At 36.8% G+C, this 21,832-nt stretch overlaps 2 protein-coding genes and 2 non-coding genes across 4 annotated transcripts; all 4 read right to left on the bottom strand.

Annotated features, from left to right (window-relative positions):
• Nucleotides 1-4,816: 4,816 nt before the first annotated feature.
• Nucleotides 4,817-8,385, bottom strand: NF-YB5 (nuclear factor Y, subunit B5). The gene has a single exon (XM_088904296.1). The coding sequence runs from the start codon at nt 7,959-7,961 to the stop codon at nt 7,422-7,424; it is 540 nt and encodes a 179-aa protein (XP_088760422.1). The 5' UTR covers nt 7,962-8,385; the 3' UTR covers nt 4,817-7,421.
• A 5,864-nt stretch (nt 8,386-14,249) lies between these two features.
• Nucleotides 14,250-14,323, bottom strand: TRNAT-AGU (transfer RNA threonine (anticodon AGU)). The gene has a single exon. It is a non-coding gene; the product is annotated as a tRNA-Thr (tRNA).
• A 68-nt stretch (nt 14,324-14,391) lies between these two features.
• On the bottom strand, nt 14,392-14,473 carry TRNAS-GCU (transfer RNA serine (anticodon GCU)). The gene has a single exon. It is a non-coding gene; the product is annotated as a tRNA-Ser (tRNA).
• Nucleotides 14,474-17,498: 3,025 nt separating this feature from the next.
• On the bottom strand, nt 17,499-21,506 carry LOC104606102 (S-adenosyl-L-methionine-dependent methyltransferase). The gene has a single exon (XM_010271151.3). It carries the CDS (start codon nt 19,140-19,142, stop codon nt 17,733-17,735), a length of 1,410 nt encoding a protein of 469 aa, XP_010269453.1. The 5' UTR covers nt 19,143-21,506; the 3' UTR covers nt 17,499-17,732.
• Between the last annotated feature and the right edge of the window lie 326 nt (nt 21,507-21,832).

The following is a 21,832-nucleotide window of genomic DNA, read 5'->3' as shown; positions in this document are numbered from 1 at the left end:
ATTTCCTCGTTACCAGACCTTTCCTTCCCCACTCCCCCCACCCACAAAATAAGTGTTTATTTTCTTAATTAGCATAAATTAGGGATTTCTAGTTCCAGTGGATGGATGGTTTGCTGCAAACGTTCTAGTTTCTAAAGTTCTACATATGTGCTCCTTTGTCCTAGCAATTTTTATTTTTATTTTTCTAATTTTTCTACTTGTATTTATTTTATTTTGCATTGATCCTTCTGTGTAATATAGATTTTGTTTATCTGAAATTGCTATTAAAGCTTAAAGCAAAATCTATTTAGTTTTTACTTAACTTAAAATCTATGGTAAATTCTATTATTATCATAATTAGGAGTGATGGTTTTGGGTTGTTTTTAAAGTTAGGGGCAAAGATGCAAACAATGCAAAAACACAGGCAAAATATGCAAAATAGCTTAAACACAAGGGCGTGGATGTAGAAATGCTTTTTCAAACTGATGGCAGGAGATCCGGACTTAGAGGAATCATCTTGGTTAATCCTGAATTTTTATGCCATGTGGCAAAAATACTATAGGGCCTTTTGGAGTAGACTGGGTGAATAAAAACTCTAGCAAAATGCGCAGCAAATACGGTATAACTTTCTCGGGCAAGATTGCATGTAGACATGCAAGCAGGTTGAGAATATCCTTATATCGTTTTATTGAAAATTTTTGAATGTTAAAATGAGGTGTCGTCTTAAACATCTACTATCAAAAAGCATAACGCTCAGTTTGGAAAGGGTATAAATACAAACAATATAAATACATATAAAATAATATGAAATATAAGGTTTTACGCTTTACATATTTATATTTGTATTCCTGCCAAATTGAGCCCAAGTGTGTAATAGGATGGAGTTAAATAAAGTTCTATTTTGATACGTCAGGCGACACTTTTAACTAAGTTTTTTAAAACTGATTTGGACAACAAACCGGTCAGGGGTCCGGTTCCCGGGTCGAACAATCAGTCTGTTCTGACAGAAAAAATAAAAAAATAAAAGGTCAAAACCATTGAATGGTTCAACCGCCTGGGTCAGCAGTTTGTTGACCAAATCAACGTTTTTTGGCAAAAATCCGGTTTTGGGGAAAAACGTCCAGTCACCTGACTAATTCCTGGTTTTCCGGTCTGACTGTCTAGTCTAGTCCGATTTTAAAAACTATGCTTTTAGCCTTTTACTTTCATTTTATTAATTTTTCCCAAACTTTCAAAGTTATTTCTATATTCTTTATTTATTGAAAAAAAATTCTTAAATCTGCCTTAAAATAAACATATTCCGAGTTAAAGATTACGATACGCCCAATTGGGTACCAGTTTCTGGGTCAGCAGTTTAATAATCCGGTCTGAATGGATTGACCTTAGCCAGTGATAAATCAAAAAATTGAAAAAATAAAAATAAAAATAAAAATAAAAATAAAAATAATTAAAATAAAACTGCTCAAAACTGTTGTTTGGTTTGAATGGATTGACAGTTCGATTGCTAGGATTAATGGATATTGATCAAGTCAATGGTTTTTGGGCAGAAAACAGTTTAGGCTAAAAACGGAACTGATCTCCGGACCGGTTAACCGGTCAGTGCCTATGGTGATTCGAAAACCATGGTAAAAGCAGAAGAGATAAGAAGTACACAGAACATGGCTTATCACAGTGTATACACATCTCCAGTCCTCTCCATGCCTTGGACTGCATTTGGTTACAGTGCAATCTTATTTGCATTAGTATAAATGTATGAGAGTGCAAATGAAAAAAACTGCAAATTCTTGTTTAATTTTGATTTAGGTTTTAGTTGATTCTATACTGAAATCAAACAAAATAAGGAACATTTGAAACAAAAACAAATTAGAATTTGCATCTAAATCATTTTCACTTCCACAATTTTGCATCAGTGCAAATTCATTTGTATTGCAATCAAATAAAACCTTAAGAATCGTTAATCAGGTAAGATATGGAAGCGAATGAACTCCTTTGTAATCCTTAATTCTTTTGTTTTATATATAAACTTTCACAGTTATGCCTGTGTTCATTGTTGCCGTTTAATCATGCTGGAATTGTTTAATTCTGGGTCTATAGCTATTGTGTGTGTTTTGTTCCATTAGCGTTTATCAAAATGCTATCATATCATCGTCAAATCGACATTTCTTTTCATCATATTCATTCATATGCATTGGTATTCACAAAAGTGGATTTTGATTTATATGCAATCCAACGGTTGGGAGAAGCTTCATTTTAATGCTTCCCCCAACAATTGAGCATTTATTTACTGTTATGCTGATGTGACGCCTAATTATCTATAAATGGTTTATCAAGTACTTTTCTCGATTTCAAAGATAAATTAAGCACAAACATTTATTTAATAAACAAAAAACTATACTAAACACATACATTCTATACATTTGTTCCTTAATTGCTAGTATATAGCAATACTATGCTAAGAGTTGCATGGGTTTCGTTTGTCAATAGTTCTAATTTATCATATTAATTATTATTCAAAGTTTTGGATAGCTCAGGCTCAGTCCGACCCAGTCCGAGCCTCCCGAAAAAATACATACATTTGGCAACAGCTATTTTGCCATTCACAAATCGCAACACTTTTTTGACCGTTGCAAAAAGTGTTTTAACAGTCCCATATCCGGTCAATCGCTTGTCAATAGTTCTTATGTTGAATCTTGTGTTCTTTCCTTTATCTTCCACACCATGATCAAACAATGTTTTAACAACCGAGTCGGAAACCACTGGTCACTGGTTTTCGGGTCAGCAGTTTGATCGTTTAATTCAAATGAATCGTCTATTTTAATTTAAAAAATAAAAAGGTCAGTCAGTGCAGATTGGTGATCAAGTCAATAATTTTTGGTCAAGAAATAAGTTAAGGGTGAAACAGAATCGATTGCCTAAATAATTCTTAAATTGAATGGTCTGACTATGAACAAATATATTCTTATCTTTCTACAGACAAGAAAATGGTGATGGTAAGGAATCGTGCATTCAAATTTAAATTCCTGCAATTTGTTTGTAGTGCAATTTTATTTAAACAGACACAAAAGTGTGGGATGCAATCATGCAAATATTGATTTATTTTAGGGTAATTGTCAAAAACTCACCATGAGTTTTCAGCATTTCTCTTAAACTCATCACGATTTATCAAAATATCCAAAACTCACCATGTCACTAACTTGACGTTAAAGAGACTAACGACTGTTAATATATTACCATTTTAACCTTCATAGAAAAATATAAAATATATACATATATTTTAATATTTAGACATGAAAAAAAGGAAAAGTTCAAAAAATATTTTCAAATATAAAATACATAAAAGCACAAAAAAATGCAAAAAATATAAAACATTATAGAAGTTGCACACAAAATAAAAATTATTTTCAAATTATAGATATAGAAATTGAAAAGAAAAATCAGAAAATAAAAATTGTAGAAAAAACACCAAAAATTATAGAAAAACACAAAAGTTGCAAATAAATAACAAAAAATACAGGAAATTTTATAGATTGTAGAAAATAGAAAAATGTAAAAACAAAGCAGAAATTATAAAAAGCATTAGAAATTATAACAAAACACTAAAAATGTAAAAAAAGAAAATTGAAAAATGAAAAAGACCAATTTCCTCTAACTTGCCATTCAAGTGTGATTTGGTCATAAAAATTGTTATTTATGCTGACATGGATACCTCTGCTAAGAAACATTAACGGTGCACCAACCGAAGGTGAGTTTTGGAAAATAAAAGCTTACTGACATGGTGAGTTTTAGATGTTTTGAAAAGTTGTGGTGAGTTTAAGAGAAATGCTGAAAACTCATGATGAGTTTTAGACAAATTCTCTTTATTTTAATAGGATTCAGCCTTTGCTCTATTTTAATTGTTTACATGACAGACCAAGTACAACCCGAAAAGCAAAAGTAAATACGTATTTGTATTTTCAGTTTGCATGCACTCTCATGCATTTGTATTAATACAAATTAAATTGTTCCGCAAACAGTCTCACTGTCTACACTAACATACTAACACATGGTTTTTGAACCATTGGTTTTGTTTCACCCATAAACCATTCTTTGCCAAAAAACCGTTGACTGGTCTGCATGCAACCCGTTGATCCAGGCGGGTAAATTGTTAATCAGGCCCATTCGATTTGGACAATTTTTGTTTTAATTATTATTATTTTATATTTTTAAATTGCAACGGGCCGTCCGTTGTGACCGGACAATTGAACCACTGACCCAAAAATCGATGGCCAAACCGTTTCAATTCCGGTTTCTAAAAAATTGCTGACTAACATGTTACTTAGGGATCAGGAGAACCCATCTATCTGTAGAATTTAAACAGAGTATTTTACGACAATCGATCTCAAAGTGCAATTTCTGGTTCCATGTTTTGATTTCAGTTGGATAATAATATGTCCGGAAAAGGATCTATCTAGCTAATTAATTTTGGAAAGAGGCTAACATATGAGTATGACCAACAGTACTGCTACTTCTGCAGTTTACTGGTTTTCATACTGTAATAGCATCTTTGGTCAGATTCTTATAATAAACAAATCTCTACCATTTGAAATCTGTATGCAGATGGCTCAGTCACTCTGATACAAAATCTTCTGGGGTTTTGTTCTACGTTACAGGAAGAATTGTACATATATGTATGAATGTAGATAGAGAAGAAGAGGTTTAATTTCAGTAGAGAAACTAATTAAAGAACATAACCAGCAACAATTCAAGCTATCTTATATGCCTGGTCCTACTCCTGCCAAGCTTCTATGTACTCAGAGCTTGTTCACGCCATTTCCCCACATCTCAACTCACTACCCAATACCCATAAGCAGAAACTACACATCCTAGCTACTGCATGCACATGGTGGATGGTGACAACATGTACATTAGTTGATGATGATGTCATCGTTAATTCATGAATGATGTATGCACACGTGTCAACATTTTGCCACAGCAGCAAAAGAAGGTACAGCATAGCAATATCAATATATATATCATTTGGCATGTGTTGCACAAGGCATGGCGCAAGGCTATCTGCAGGATGTCACATGGACAAACTCCTGAGCCACATGCTTTGTCATGGCAAAGAGGAGCCGCGCACGGCGGTGAGTGCAGTTTTTCCTTCAATAATATAGAGTTACAGTCAGTCATGTTTATTTTTTTAAGTGAAACTTGCCGACAAACCGTGCAATGCCAACGAACTATGGATATCAAAATCTGAAAGCATCCCACCACACTGTGAACTCATAGGATGCCTTTCATGAAGAAGAGGAATACAGTAATGCAGAGAGAGAGAGAGAGAGAGAGAGAGAGAGCTCCTCTAGTACAGCAGGCTGGGACCTCACTTAGTCACTTCCGCCAAGAACAAAGAAGAAAAAGAAACAGAAAATTATCCTAACAAGAAAAAAAAACTGCACATATAGAGTACGTTATAGAAGTGTGATTGGTGTGGTTGTTTCTGGTTTCTGCAGAGTTTTTTTTTTTTTTTTTTTTTTTGTCTCGTATCCTGTTTCATTTTCATGTATCATCCGAGGATATATGGTCCTGTTTCTCTCATATTTTATATTGTTGTTAGACTGTTAATTAACTCTATGTACGTTCATCCTTTTGAAACTTATGTCACGGAGTCTGTAAGTTCAACACACTTAGTTTGAAGATAAACTAAAAAAGTAGATGGAGATGAATACTGGGTCCTCAAATTTGGAGGCAAACAACAACACTAATCGAAAAAGATCAAATGGTATCTAGGACTGTTCCCTCCAAAAGCTGATTTTTCTCAGTTTTAGGCTGGTTATCTGGCCTCCCCCATTTATCAAAAACATTAATTGTTCCTTTTCTTTTAGTTTATTGTTTCATATATAATAATGGGTAGCAGTGTGTCTTCCACACTTACTCCCATTTATCAAAAACAAGGGACGCCCAAATCACTGGATCTGTTTCATTCAAAAGGACCCCTAGCTGAATGTGTGTCTGACAGTGATGAGAGAGAGAGAGAGAGAGTTTCTTCCTTTCTTTTTGATAAAAGAGAGAGAGAAAGAATATGAAATTACACTAATATTCCCTCTTAAAATTCCCATCTTTTCTTACAGATGAGACCTTCTAATAAACTCGACATTCCAGTAAGTCATGCATCCTCAGTTGTGGGAAGATAACCCAAACCATTTTTATATGGTGATGTCAATGCCCGAGACTTGATGGGTTTTTTCACGACAGATCATGTTATGTAGAAGCAGAAACACTTGGAAGTGGTCCCATGCTCTAGTATAAGGACTTAGAGGAAAACCCTAAAATGTTATGGGCATATCTAGCTTTGGTCAACTTTGACTATTCTATATCTAGACAGATACGGATACGGTGTTTCAAGGCTTACATAACTTGCACTTTTTTGAGTTCATTTTCACTCCATTTTAGTAGGAGACTTCATTTCAAAAAGGAGCAAAAGATTTTTCACATATGCAGAAGATTTTGAACTCACATAACCCTTGATATTGAGTGTGCAATAAATTGGCATGCTTTTCATAAAATGCTGTATGTGATGAGTTAAGAAGTCTGTTGGTTATACACATCTTATTTGAATGTTAAGTATTAATTTGAAATTTCATAATTTGAGTAGACCCCATAGAGAAATCAGAAGGAACAATTCTAAAGAAAGGAAAGATAATAGAAGAAGATAAAGATTTGAATCAAAGTATATATATTGCAAAAAACCAACAAGAGAGAATCAAAATAGAGCAGGAACTGCTCAAGAGCTAATTAACTTGCATATGAAGAAGAACTACAATTGATATAGACAAGCAATACATTACAACTAATTGGCAGTGATCTTAAAAGAAGGATAAAGCAAAATCCAATATCTAGCTAGCAATAAAATTATTCATATGCTAGATCTAAACCTTAGCAGTAGAATGTGTTTCATGGTCTGCAACATGTATGGTGATTGATGCAAATTTACTTGATATTTTGGTGAACAAACCTGATAAACTAAGACGGATAGTTTGCTTACCTACCTTACAATCTCTGCTATACCTGCAGAATTTGTTCAATGAGTGATCCCCTTCGATGCCAAAATTTGGATGGGATTCAAATCAAAGTAAAAATATTAGAAATTTATGCAACATTTACAGCTTATTAGCAAGATCAACTGAATAAATCAAAGCCTTAAATCTTCATGGTTCAATTCACAAAGGCAGGCCAAGATAAAATAGATGGGTTATTTCCTTCTACAAAGTTCCTTTCCACAACCAAATGATTAACATGAAATTATCCATATTTTTCAAGCTAACAACTAGTAAATCAATATATCAAAAACAAATATTCCTAACCTACAAATGAAAAGCACTCATAATATATATTGAATAACCTTCATCAACATCATCATAAATAGGACTAGATGTTGCCATGCTTCTTCATTTCTTCCCAAGATGTCAAAATGGCCTTGACATAGAGCTATTACTCTTCTCAAACACATTGAAATCCAAAGGAGTAGAAGACAAAGGTTGTTCCCTTGTTTTATCACATCCAAAGAAGGATGGTGCTTCCCTATTTTCTATGTTGCTACCCTTGTCTTGGTTAGCTTTCTCTCCTTCCAATTCCCTAAATCTATGCAAATACCTTTTCAAGGGCTCAGCATAGTCATCAAAGCCCAGTGTTCCCAGAGCCCAACAAATATCATCTCCATTCACAGTCTTCCGTTTCTCCTTGTGACACTTGTCAGATGCTTCACCAGTAACAAAGCTAATGAACTCGGATACACATTCTTGCATGGTTTCTTTTGCTTCTTTGGAGATCTTAGCATTAGGGGGTAGGATTTGCTTCATGATCCGGCCCACGTTGGCGATCGGCAAGAGGCGATCTTGCTCTTTGAGGCTTCTGTCGTCGCCCGAGGAGGTACTCGCAGCGCCACCTGCAATCTTATACTTGTTGCCTTCCGAATTAGGGCCATGGCTGCCTATGTTATCAACCATCTCCAAAGACAGATCAAACCTGATCCTGTCAAACTCAGACACGTTGCCCTGACTTCTTCTCAGCTCACTTCTGTATGGCTATATATGTGTGTGTGTGTGTGCACAAGTCCATGGTAAAGGTTCTAGGTCATGACTTAGACCCAGAGCTGCCTTCTTGTTGAAAGTAGCACGTTATGATGCAAACATGGTTGGTTTTGCCTTTGTTTGGTGGGACACCACTCCTGAGGTCCAATCCAAGTCTACAACAATGCAGGGAAACTCTTGATGGATGCTATAGTTTAGCCACTTCTTCATGGAAGTAAGGATTTTGAGGGAGTGACTGATCGTTCGGCGCAAAGCTTAATTAAAACACTTGTAAGAATGCACTCAAAAGACAGAAAAGGGAAGACAAACTCAACTTGATCTTGAACAGTTCCAATGGTCCCCCTCTCCTTGTAATCTTTTAATCTTTAATGCTTCCAATAAGTCCACAATATTGAGTAAGTTTAAATAATGCTTAGAGAAAAGAACCAGTGGACCGAGTCTTTGCACGTGTGCCTGTGCTAGTGTGGATCCAATCAAACTATACCTAAAAAAAATACCTAGTGTTGGATTACCTACTGCTTAGGTCTTTATTTAAAAGGGTGTCTCCCAATCAAATCACACACTTAAAACGGGGGAGATGTCACTCAATACGATGGCAAGAACCTCTCTTTATCTTTCTTCAGTTTAAATTGAATTCCGTGAGCTTGTGATCTTGTCCCGGAACTCCGGACTCGTAAAATGAAAACGAGGTGCTATTGGTCCTAGACCCTAAACGCCTAGCTAGTGATCTCTTCTTGCTCACATTGTGTCAAGCACATGGTGATCGTTTGCTTGCTTGTGGAGCAATGAGCCGTGAAAATTATAAATATATATATATTCATACTCTCTCTTAAGTTTTAGCATGACCCATCATGAGTTCTGAAATGAGAATTCAAGCTGTTGCCCAGTATTCCTTTGAGGCCCATACTTGGACCCTCCCCAGCTGATCTTACTCAACTAAGATCTTCTACACAACCATTACTTATCTGATCCCAACAGCTCTAGAGTGAACAATGCAAAATTATATCATAACCATGCAGCTGAATCATTGACTGCATCAGTCAAAGTCTGAAATGTGCAATTCTAATCACATACAAGAAGAACTTAATTGGCATACATAGCTAGCATCGTTGAAACAGTGAAATTGTAAAATGCTTGAGCTCAATTATGTTTCAAACTCTAACCTCTCTCTGCAACTCATAGATGAACAGGTGTATGTAGAAAAAGCTATCAGGGTGCACCATCATTCATAGGGTCCCCCCTAAGGAATCAAAAGTACCAAAAATCAGCATGATTAAATTATTTTTGGCCTTCTGATATGCAGTACAATTATAATGAGTTTTATTTTGCACCACACAAATGATTTCACTAAAATTACTCATATAAATGATGTATGATCAGATTGTGGCCTAGGTAAACCTCCTACATGGGAGATGGGACCCATTCAATGGTGGGTCCTAATCCTCTTCACAAATGTTTCTCCCATTTCATCAGCACAAGCCTTTTACAACATAACTCTTGCTCTTGCTCTTGCTCATGATATAATATATGAATACATATCTTTAGTGTTACTTTATATGGTTCCTATTTTAGCATGACTAATGGTCAGAGATGCCTTGACTATTAAGTAGGCTTTGAGGCTTGTGATTGTGATAAATAATTAGCTTCTAGATGGTGGAGCATGTGACTTGAATGTGACAAATGACCATCCATTATTAATTAATGGCTTTAATTTGCAATATTGTAATAAGAAATCAAGAGAGGTCTTCCAAAGAGGAATTCCATTTGAAGGATCTTTTCCCTCTTTTGGAAGAGGACCTCTCCTATTTCATCCATGTGAAGGAATGAGGTGGCCATTTCAGACTGTTGATTAAATATATAGATGATCCACTTGATTTATCTGGTGTCTAGTGCTCAATTCGGATCTCCTCTATAATTACTTCATTGGTCTTATTTTAATTGTACTGGTACCATAAAATGTACCTTGTCACCTTGAGTTATGAATGTTGAACCACAAGCATTCTAACATTGCACCTTGACATGGGTACAAGGTACAACATACAGAACCAATAGAGGAAGAGTAGCAATCTGATGCTTAAGTTGCAACATTTATATAGTTTGGGTCTCTGTTTGTTTACAGTGCAAATATGAACTAGATGCAAGTTTTGCACATTCTGTTCAAGCATGAAGCAAAACAAAACCAGAATTTAACTCAGTCCATCTGAACTTCATGCAGCATGGTGCATTAAGTTTTAAATTTAAGAAAAAGAGATAGATACTCAAAAGAAGAGACTCATGTTAGGCTAAAAGTTGCATGCACAATCATAAAGGATTGTTGGCAACTGGTGAGTATGTGGCCAAAGTTGCCACGTGGAAACTTGGGCTTCTATTGATTTATTCTTTTATAATTAAAATGTTGCTTTACAAATATTATTGGAGTACTTGTGTGCTTCAATGACCTTTCCTTGACTGACAAGAAGATGATGTAACATGGTAACAAATCAAGGGTGGTTTCATGGACGCCTGTTACACCCAATGAATTGCCCACTTACAATATGTTTAATCCGTTCCGTGTAAAGGAGACTTGGGGTTCAATTATTTGATCTGATGTTGTCTTGTCCATCCCAACTATTATGCCATTGCAGGTGGACAAGGCCACAGAAGTTGGGGGGGGGGGGTCTTAGGCCAAGAATTCCGCAAGACTGGGCCACAAGCCATGGATCGTGCTCGCCATGGTCGAAGGCAAGTAGGGGCCCATCAGGCCCTACACTCAATGATCATGCCAGGGGCCAGTAGGGGTGAGAAAAAAAAATCAATAAACGGAATCGATCAAAACTGAACCGAAAAATTGGTTAATCAAACTGATTGGTTCAGTTTCAATTCGGTGTTTTTAAAAAATCGAAGGTATTGGTTCAGTTTCGATTAATCAATATAAAAAATAGACGGTTAACTGAACTAACCGGCTAACTGAACTGAGCGGTATACATATATTTCTATATATTTTATATATATATTTATGTATATTATATATTATATATATTATAAATTAATAAATATGTATTATATATAAATATATATTTATAATATATAATATATTATTTATTATTTAAAATATAATATTATATATTGTAAAAATTAAAAAACCAAAAAACCGACGAACCGAATCGACGATTGGCTTCGATTCGGTTTCGATTACCAGTTTTCCAAAAACCGGTAGTACCGGTTCGATTACAAAAAAAGGCCCACGATTTGATTAACCGAATCGTGAGCACCCCTAGGGGCCAGGGCTACCAGACTGTTGTACTCGCTCTTGATGCCTTAAGGCTGCATTTGGTTGCAGTGCAAATTATTATTATTATTATTATTTTGTGTACTGGTGAGAAACTGTGAATGAATGCATGGGAATATAAATTGCCTGAGTGTAAATTCTGGTTTATTTTTGCTTTAGATTTGACATTGCCTTTGCCTTATTTGTGAAAAGTAAAATAGGAAGTAAAATGGTGTGATTTCACATATATTGGAGAGAATGGAGGAAGGTGGAGGTTTATTTGTTTGGGTGTGAGTTAAGAAGCAGAATGATGCGGTCCTTATTTTATATGAGAAGAGAGAGAATTGAGGTAAGGGGAAGGTGATGCAAATTATGCATCAGTTTCGAGATGCAAAATTTACACTACTAGTGAGTGAAAATGAAACAAAAAATACAGATTTTGTATCTAGTAAGGGTGCAAATCATAATTAGAAACAAACCATTCAAAACTGAATTGGGTGCAAAATTTGTATCTGATTCAGATTTACACTGCAACCAAGCCTGACCGAAACTTTCTTACAACACACACATAACCACTCTTTGTCACTCCAAATCTTCTGGGTCCCTAACAGGAACTCACATTGGAGCATATAAGCATAGATTGACACATAAATATAGTACATAGTCGATCTGTATTCGTTATTTACACATTCTCTAAGGTGCGCACATTTTCATTGGAGATCTAGCAAAGTATCCCACTGATAAATATATATATCAAATCTCTATGCTAGATAGCCAGTTAGGCCAATAGCTATAGACAAAGGCATATGCAATGGGTTACGGAACTAATCACGAGTAAACACGCCAGTGTTTCGCACACACCTCTCATTTACCCTTTTATCTTTCTGTGCTTTGAAAGGCCATCTCTCCTTCCACCACCACGAATGAATACGCCAGTGTTACACACCTCTCATTTACCCTTTTGTCTTTCTGTGCTTTGAAAGGCCATCTCTCCTTCCACCACCACCAGTGAATACGCCAGTGTTTTGCACACCTCTCATTTACCCTTTATCTTTCTGTGCTTTGAAAGGTCATTTCTCCTTCCACCACTATATTTGGGTCTGTGCTTTGGTTTGAACAAATTAAAGCTCAACTAGATATCACTGATCCAAATATAGAATATATGAATCCAGTTCTAGTTCCTAAGGCTGCATTTGGCATTCCTTATTTTAATGATTTATCTCATTTTTTACAGTTAAAAATTCAGTGTTCATATGGGCATTTTAACATTAAAATGGAGATAAAATCTTTAAAATAAGGAATGCCAAATACAGCCTAAATGGGTCATGATCATAATTCATATTTGAATTCGAGGAATGACCTCATCAAATAACCCTAAATGTAAAAAGGAGAACAATTCTAATTGGGAAAATACCCCTGTAGATACTCCGCTTTATTTATTCTCCCACCAATAACTCACATGCTTTAGGAATATGTCCCTTTAGACCTTTTATTGGGATAAAAATATTCAAAGTTGCAAAAGATCAATTTCGTTCTTGCCCAACTAACCAATCATGAACTCGGCCCTAACTTTTCTTTCTTTTCTATAATACAAGCGAGTTAGTGGGTTAACACAGGTTTTGTAACCCAACTCTTTTTGTTTCTCTTCTCCCTTTTAATTTCTGCTGAAGAACACTGCCAAGCTATACCAAGTAACCAAGTTGGTTGTTCTCTGCTTGTGGTCCATACATATTAATAAACAATTGAGACTTATATTTATAAAAAGCAATGTTGTAAGACTTGGACTGGACATAAATCAAAATATTCATCACTTGGCTATGGTTTTATTGGTTAACTGGGCGGTTAGTCTCTTCAAACCATGAAACCATCATTAAAAAAGACCCAAACGGGCCACTTGGTCACCGAGTCATCGGTAGGGGTGTAACTTGGGCGGGCTCAGACTGAAAAATTGTGAAGATTTGATGGATGCAGCCTCAATGCAGTGTAATTTCTTCAAATCAGGTACCCAACTTGCGCCCCCAATCACTGGTCAACCATTTGGTCCGGTCCATGAAAGAAAACCATCATTTAACCAAGACCCAAAAAGGCCACTTGGACATCAAGTCACCGGTAGGGATGCAACGACAATTTAGGCAGGCTCAAAATGAGAAATTATTAAAATTTGAATGAACTTGGCCTCAATGCAGTGTAAATTCTTTCAAATTGGGTACCTGACTTGCACCATGATCACGGGTCAATCATCCGGTCTGATTCAAGTCTTACAACACTGATAAAAAGAAAAAAAAAAAAAAACAAAAGGAAAGACATGCTTATGGGTCTACTAAACTTTCTTTCAAACATTAATTATCTTTTTTTCCTTTTTTAAAGTTTGGCTATGCTTTTAGCCCTAGTTTTTGCAGGTACAAACTATATTATAATTGTATAACATTAAATAAAATAACACCCACCCACCCACACACAAGCAGAAGCACCTCCCTCATTGACCCAGCTAGGGTTTTAGTACTTTATTTGGGGAATGCAACAGCAACACAGCCAAAGGGATTAAAGAAATATGTCAAGTGGGAAGGGCACTAAGTTCGTGAAAGGGACTTGTTGAGATTGAAAAACCCTAGAAGTGGAAAGTCTTTTGAGGATGATGGATCCTCTAACATTCCACACACACTTCTCCAATCTTTTGAACCAACAACATTGTTGAGATTCTTAGGGTTTGGACTAGTCTTAACTGAAAACAAGTGATAATAGATATAGATTTGCCTTTTTCGTTGGTGCATATTTTTAATAAGGAAGCCTCGATCAATATCAACCAGCTTTGGAATACGTTGGACTATTATTTTTTTATTTATTATGAACAGCCCATTTATTTATATTTTATAAATTATATGAGCAACTCTTAAGGAATAAAATCTAGTGCAGTACAAATGTACAATGCCATATAATCCAAAAGTTCAAAATTTATATGCTTTCATTGAGATTCGAACTCAAGACCTCCCGCTTACTAAACGGGTGCTCTAACCAACTGAGCTATGAAAGCTGTTGTATTAAAATGCGTATTTTACATTACTATCATTAAAATCATGAAACAAAAACCAAAAAACTATTCGTCGCCTGAGAGATTCGAACTCTCGCGGGGAAACCCCATGTACTTAGCAGGCACACGCCTTAACCACTCGGCCAAAGCGACTTTTGTTGGTAAAGAAACCTTTATTTTATTATTTATCGTATATATCTAATTATTGGCTCCATTTGTAATATTACACTTGGTTTATCCTGCAGCATGCAAATCGAAATAAAGGAGTGCAATCTGGAGTTGCCACCATGAATTCATCCTCAAATTAACAATTCAATGAATCAGGATTTACTCATTAAGCACTTCTCTCAGTACATCGTAATGTATATTAGGAGCATTTCTTCATGAATAATAACACACAAGTACCAGAAATGTTCTCAATGTATAGCTGAAACATGTTGTGAGGTTGGTGTCAAGAGTGGTATATCCCATCATATTATTGAAAACATTTCCCCATGAATAACACATAAGTACAGGAGATGTTCCCGAAATGTTGTGTCACTAGGACATGCTGTGATGTTAGTGTGAAGAGTGGCACATCCCGCTGTATATTGGGAACATCTATTCATAAATAATAACACATAAGTACGGGAAATGTTCCCGATATATGGCTGGTGATATGTTGCAATGTTCCCAGTGCCAATCTTTGGATTGATTTAATAGATTATGTGGATGAGATAGATTAAACATTTTCATTGATAAATGGTCAAATGATTGTATTAAGCATAAAGGAAGGTGAGAAGCTCTCAAAAAGAGGTGCGCCTGTGGTCATTAAAATGATTAACTGCAATTCCAAAAAAAAATCCTTGAGTAGCCAGCTCTTCTCCCCAAATTCCATTCCACCTTACAAATGGTCATCCATACCTTTAGCTGAAAAGAGACCCAGCCTCCAAGAAGATAACCGATCGGCCTTTATTTGAGAAGCATTTCATTGAAACCTGATACATGAGTGGGCGATTGGGGGTGTAATTTGGGTTGGCCCGAATTAACAATTTATACTATTTGTTGGGCCGGGTCCATCCAAATTTTGACAACATCCCAACTGGAGCCCGCCTAAGTTGCACCCTTATGGTTTATGGTTATGGGTAATGGATTGATAAATGGTGAATGGACTTAGATGCCAGCCACACAAGCAGCACGTGACATCAAAGACCATACCATGTCTTAAAGCATCCACAGTCTGAATCCTTTCTCTTCCACCATTTATATTATAATTTTATTTCTAGAGAATAAGAAACCAAGAAAGGTGATGGTTAGGATCACCCAAGCCATGGTCTTTTGGGTTATGGTCCACCCGAGAGAGAGAACTGCCTATAGAGTCCGGATCTACTACGCACACCCTACCCACAAGACATTACAACCACACGTCGGGAACATCTTCCGATGAATGACAACGTATGAGAAATGTTCACAATGTGCATAATTGTGGGTAGCAGATCTGATCTCCTGGAGGTATCTCAGGGGGTTGGATACGAAGGAATTGAAGAATTCGGATTAGCTGTTCAGCGGGCTGTGGAACCAATGATGAGGTTCCATGCCAGTAATAAATTCATGGGCCTCACTGTAAAAGATGCACGCCCCATGTATTTAATACTTGGGGCCCATGAATTTATTACTGGCTGGAACCTCATCATTGGTTCCTCAGCCCGCTGAGCAGCTAAAGCATTCGGCTAAACCTTTCTCGTAATGGAAATTGATTAATTTTTGAGAAAACTGAAATGATCCCTTCAATATTTGTCAACAGTCAGAACTAGAAGGGCTCCGGTTTAGATCAACTTGTGCTCCATAATGCAAAGAACTACAGTTAAAAATCATTTCTATTAACATTGTCCGAGTAGGATGTAGATAAATTCTTCCGAACTACTACATGATATTCACCATTTGATTGATCTAATACACAGAATCCTTCTAGTCCTCTCTAACATCCAGTTCATGGAGTGTTGTTCCTGGATTATGAAAGATCAACAAACTGCTTTTATAAAAGGGAAAATTCTACTTTAGTACCCTGAACTTTGGGGGTAGTGTCAAGTTAGTACTCGGACTTTCAAATGTGTCACTGCAGTACCTAAACTTTAAAAAAGTGTCAAGTTGGTCCCTGCCGTTAACTGACCGATAGTTATCTATTGAAAATGTCAAAACTACCCTTCAAAAGAAGACATTGTCTTCTATCTTGAGACTGAACCGGTTATCTTCAAAGAGAAAAAGAGAAAAAAAGCATGAAATATGATAGAGGGAAGCAATGACTGAAAGCAAAGAAATAACTAAACAAGAATGTGTTTCAGATCTAAAGGTAGAAGACAATGATTTCATTAGTCTAGAATCTCAAACACCTCAACCGATTCAGTCTCAAGGTAGAAGACAATGAACAGTGTCTTCTTTTGAATGGTAGTTTTGACATTTTTAACAGATAACTGACGGCCGGTTAACGGTAGAGACCAACTTGACACTTTTTAAAAGTTTAGGTACTGCAGTGACACGTTTGAAAGTTCAGGAACTAACTTGACACTATTCCCAAAGTTCAGGGTACTAAAGTGGAATTTTCCCTTTTGATTGGGGGAGGACTGCGGACCCAGTAGAGCCACCCAACACCAACCCTATTTGTTCTTTGTGTAAAGAGGTGAGTTGATGGAACAACATGGAAATGCATCTGGATTTGCTATGCACGGATGTTCTTGGTTGTGTTGTGAAGTCATTCTCACTTTCCATTGTTGGATGATGGTCTCAGAGGGGTGACCTATGCCACAAACAAGGTAAAATGTGTGTAATGAGTTATTTTATTTCACATTCTACTCGGGGATGTCTTAATGGGATTGCTGGGGTTTATTGTTTGGTATGCCCAAAAGTGCATGGTGAAGGCAACACCTAGATTAATGGATGGTGAAAGAGAAGAGTTTATTAAACACCTTGCATGGAGGCAAGCACTTTCTTAACTGTTGAGGAAAGTCGGATAGTGACGTAGTGTGGCCTGTTGTGCAGAAACAAAGAAAAAAGAAGAATCATAAAGGAAGGAAGAAGAGCAACTGCAAGGCTTAAAGGGTGGTTCTGATGTTTTGAAAAATTCAAAGATCACTAATTCAGATAGCAAGTTTTCAACAAGAGAATGAATCATTTTATTTATTCTGTAAGAAGTGATCTGATACATGTTGAAGGGGCTAGAATGGCTAAGGGCAGACCAAAAAAGGACATGGGTTGAAGTAGGAAGAAATGATTTAACTGCTCATAACTTAACAATGAATATGGCACTGAACAGAACTGAATGGCGAAATAAGATTCATGTAGTTGGCCCCATATGGTTGGGACAAGGCTTGGATGATGATGATGACTGAATCATTTTATTTATCAAGAGCCATAGTACATAAATAACCAAGCATAATCATAAAGATCTAGGTGGTTTCTCCAATAATACAGAAAGATAAACCTCCTCCTTTGACTTGGGAGAAATAGCCCACTTGTGTTTTTTGTACCTGAACTGCAGAAACATGTACATGTAGTCATCCAGATCCTTTCTATTGCAAAAGAACCTATCTATCCACAGCAGTCCTCCAGGCCTCAACACCCGATCCCAATCAAACAACATGAAATCCATCAACTGCAGGTCAATCCATCCATCTAAAAACCCAGTTGTGTGGATTAAATCCATGGTATTATCGAAGAATGGGAGCCGCTGATTCAATGTCACATACAGAGGAATCAGACCTCTAAGTGCAATCATCTCACAGAAGGGAGCACCAAGGTTCAGTGCAGTTGAGATAACTGTTACATTTTGTTCTCGCATCCTTGCCGCAAATGTCCCTGTACCAATACCAAAGTCCAGTCCTATCCTAATCTCCCCAGGTTTAACTGCCAAAACATCATTTATTAGAAAATCAACTGGAAGTGAGCCATTTGTAGTAACCCATTTAACCTTCTCCTTCTCCATCTCGAAACATCCTGTGCACTTGGAATAACCGCGCTTAGGGTTCTTGCTTGATAAACAGTTGAAATTCCTGCACTGGTAATTGCTCCATCTAACATTCCTGCCATCTGGTAATCTCCAGAGGGACTCGTTGATTGGATAGGGCTTCTGATAGAGCTTGGAGGCCCTTGTCAAGCAACGTCTCCTGGGCAAAGGGTCACAACCATTAATCATGAGCTTCTGGGCTAGGTTCCAATCATCTTTACAGAATGATCCAATGTCATAGTTCATGTACTCTTCAAGTTCCTTCTTCATTGAGACACAGGCATGCCCTATTGTGTTGTAAACTCTCTCAGAGCCAAATATATTGATCTTCCCCCGTCTGTTCTCTTTTGGAGTTATATACTTTCGAATTTCCTCTACTATGAAAGAATTGATTAAGGGCTCTTCTCTCATGGTACTGTTTCTGATTCCTTCAACTTTAGGGAGTCGAATCTGTCTAAGAGATATATGAGCACTATAGAGGGGCTGGATTACTTCATCTTCTAAATACTTCTTATACTCCAATTTCGAAATGTGAGTTTTATCTAAGGTGTCTTTACTCTTCTCCATCTGTTGCACAGTGGACTCGAGCTTGTCCTGCAAACTAGCCATCTTTGAAAGAACTTCCTGAACCCTATCGGACAAAGCTTTTGCATCAAAACCCAGGTAAGCATTCTTGGAACTATAAAAGTGGCGGCAAAGGTCTTCATCATGCAGGAAAAACCCAGTAGAATAGAATCTAAAGAGATTGGCAAAGCTTACTATAATAACAAGTACCCCTAGTACAAGCTGAAGCCAACCCATTAATCTTGAAAGTTTGCATCTTGGAAAACAGACACTCCTCATCCTTATTTTCTTTTTTCACAAATTGGTAAGTGGTTCTCTCTTTGCTTGCTCGACAAAATGTTAAATGCTCTTGAAATGAACTCAATTATAGTAACTACAGCTTGAATTGCCGATCAATGATGCATAAAACAACAATAACAGCTTAATTTCTTGATTAATGCAGAAAAATAAGAGAAGATATAACTGCTTCCAACTAAAGCAAGCGATGTGAGGCATGTCTATATGAGAAGAGTGATGAAAATACCGAAACGATGAAGCCAAACCAGTTCCATCTCGACTTTGATATGGAGAACTGACAAATGAATGCAACTCCTCTTTTCAAAATCTAGCATCTGATCGAAGCCAATCAACAACTTTACCCAAGATCAAATAGATATGAAAAGCGTTTGAATAAACCCTAGGACCTTAAGTCGAGCTTGCTAGAGCTGTCCGTTATCTTACCTGTCCCGTAGATGGAAGAGTAAACAGTAGACCGCAAGCTTGCAAGATCGATTGGTTGTTAACCTTTGCTTTACGAAAAAGGAGATTAATTGAATCTCTCTCTCTCGTCTCGTAACCTACAAACTCTAGAAGTTATTTTAATATTGCATAGAATGCATAGAGATGGTAGCGTTGACTGGAAGTTATCCACAACGCAGATCAACACGAATTTCGCCTACTATTCTAATCCATTCTCGATTTTTAAAAGAGAAAGCAGTGCTTTCAGGACTACAAATCGATCGTCGATTTCTGATGTCCGGCTCATGAAAGCAGTTCTTCGCCATTGATGACAAGTTCATCTTCATTCTTGTGGCTTTGACAGGAAATACGAATAGATTCTTGTATAAGAAAAGGAATTGAAGAGTCATCGATGGTCGTGTCCTGTCTCCTGTGTCTTCTGCAGAAGCTCGTAGTGGAAGTGAGAATCAAACTAAAGAACTATACTCCTTCTGAATCGTAGAGCGAAATCTATGGCGGCACATGGAGAGTTGAGAAGTGCGCAAAGGACCCACCATCCAGAACCAGAGAACCATATTTCATATAATATTTAGGAAAAATTCCTTTAACACTACTTCAACTTTGGGGATTGTGTCAAGTAAGTATCCGAACTTCAAAACGTGTATATCCAAACTCTTGAACTTTAAATTTGTGTCTATGTTTTTATCGTTAATTGACCGGTGTGACACACAGTAACACCAAGACAATCACTGCGCTAAGCGGTGAATCAACTCCGGCACGTGCTCGTTGAACGGTATACGTGAAATCTTTGGCACCGTGTTATGAACGTTCACCCCAACCTCTCCCTCCGCATCTTGAAGCGCACAATCCCGATTCTCAATCCCGAGAACGAGAAAATTATCAGCAGAACCGCTTGGCCGTCCTCCATTACGTTTATGCCTGTCTTTTCTATGTCATAAGCACTTAGCATCGCTAGCGCGCTACCCAGGCTGTGGCCGGTCATGTTTATGCTCAGTTATTCATCTGGATATTGATGCATCAGCTGCTTGACTTCGCTTAGGATCTGCGAAAATGTTATTGTACGTTTGTACCATATACCGAGATACCGCTTGGTAGAATTGCTTGGACTGAAGAAGCCTAAGGCCAAGGCACCTCCTGCGGATGCTAAAATCTGATTCTCCCTTATCATTTCCCTTGATTTAATCCCATCGTTGCCCGGTGATTCAAGTTAGCAAAATCGATGAGGAAAATGAAACAATAATAGAACATAGCACCCCTGAACGATTCTTTTGATATTGAGATCTTATCTGTTTTTTAGTTTTCTTTATTTCGTTTTGCCATTTGGCTTGCCAAAACAGGGATAAACTACAGTTGTTATTGATTGAGGGAGCAAGGTCTAAGTCTGAGAACAGAGAAGAGAACGTGAGGGCTTTAGATTTTTTTGTCCTATATAGAAGAACATTTGCATGGAAGAAGAAGAAGACAACCTCGTGTCTTGGGTTTGTCTTGCAGGTCCAAAGTCACAACCGCAAGAACACTTTATCTTCCCATTAATGGTTGGAGTTTCTTGAACAATGAAAACAGGTTAATTCAAACAACAAATGTAAAATAGCACAAAAAAACCAAAAAGAAATACTCAATAGATATAGAGGAAAAGAATTTGCAGACATTCATACAACATTACTATTTGCTGGAATTAAAAAGAAAATAAAAAAAAATAATTCTATCATCGGCATTCAAGAAGGAAAGATGAAAAACCCTAGACATAGATATCAACTTTCCTCTGAATATTCTTGATGTTTGAAACTTTTCGCTAACACCGTTGCTTCTACCGTTAAAATCCACAATCGCCGTGTTGCCCGTCGCTGTTCTGTTGTATGTTGAACACCGTTGACGAAGGCTTGTTGCTACAAATGGTGCGGTTGGGTGAAAATGGTTAGAGTTTGAGAACGTGAGGGCTTTGGAAATTTCTGTCGTATTAGTTTTAAAAAGTTATCAATTTTTATTTAAAATTATTTTTGTCACTCGTAAAATTTCAGCCGGTTGTAAGTAATGGTTAGTAGAGCACTGAATGATGTGCCAAAACTTTAATGGGCTCGAAGAGAAAATCCCTTTGAGTCAAAACGCACTGAATCTAGAGTGGTTGTGACATCAGATGTGCATTAAATAATTTTAAAATGATAAAATTATACTTTATGATATTTTTCGACCATTTTACTCATTTCGTTTGAATGTTAAAAGGAAGGAAAGGG

The sequence above is a fragment of the Nelumbo nucifera genome, chromosome 4 (genome assembly GCF_055504915.1).
Source record: "Nelumbo nucifera cultivar China Antique chromosome 4, China Antique-T2T, whole genome shotgun sequence".
Taxonomy (NCBI): domain Eukaryota; kingdom Viridiplantae; phylum Streptophyta; class Magnoliopsida; order Proteales; family Nelumbonaceae; genus Nelumbo; species Nelumbo nucifera.
The sequence above is the reverse complement of the archived record's forward strand: the minus strand, read 5'-3'. Positions and strand labels throughout refer to the sequence as shown.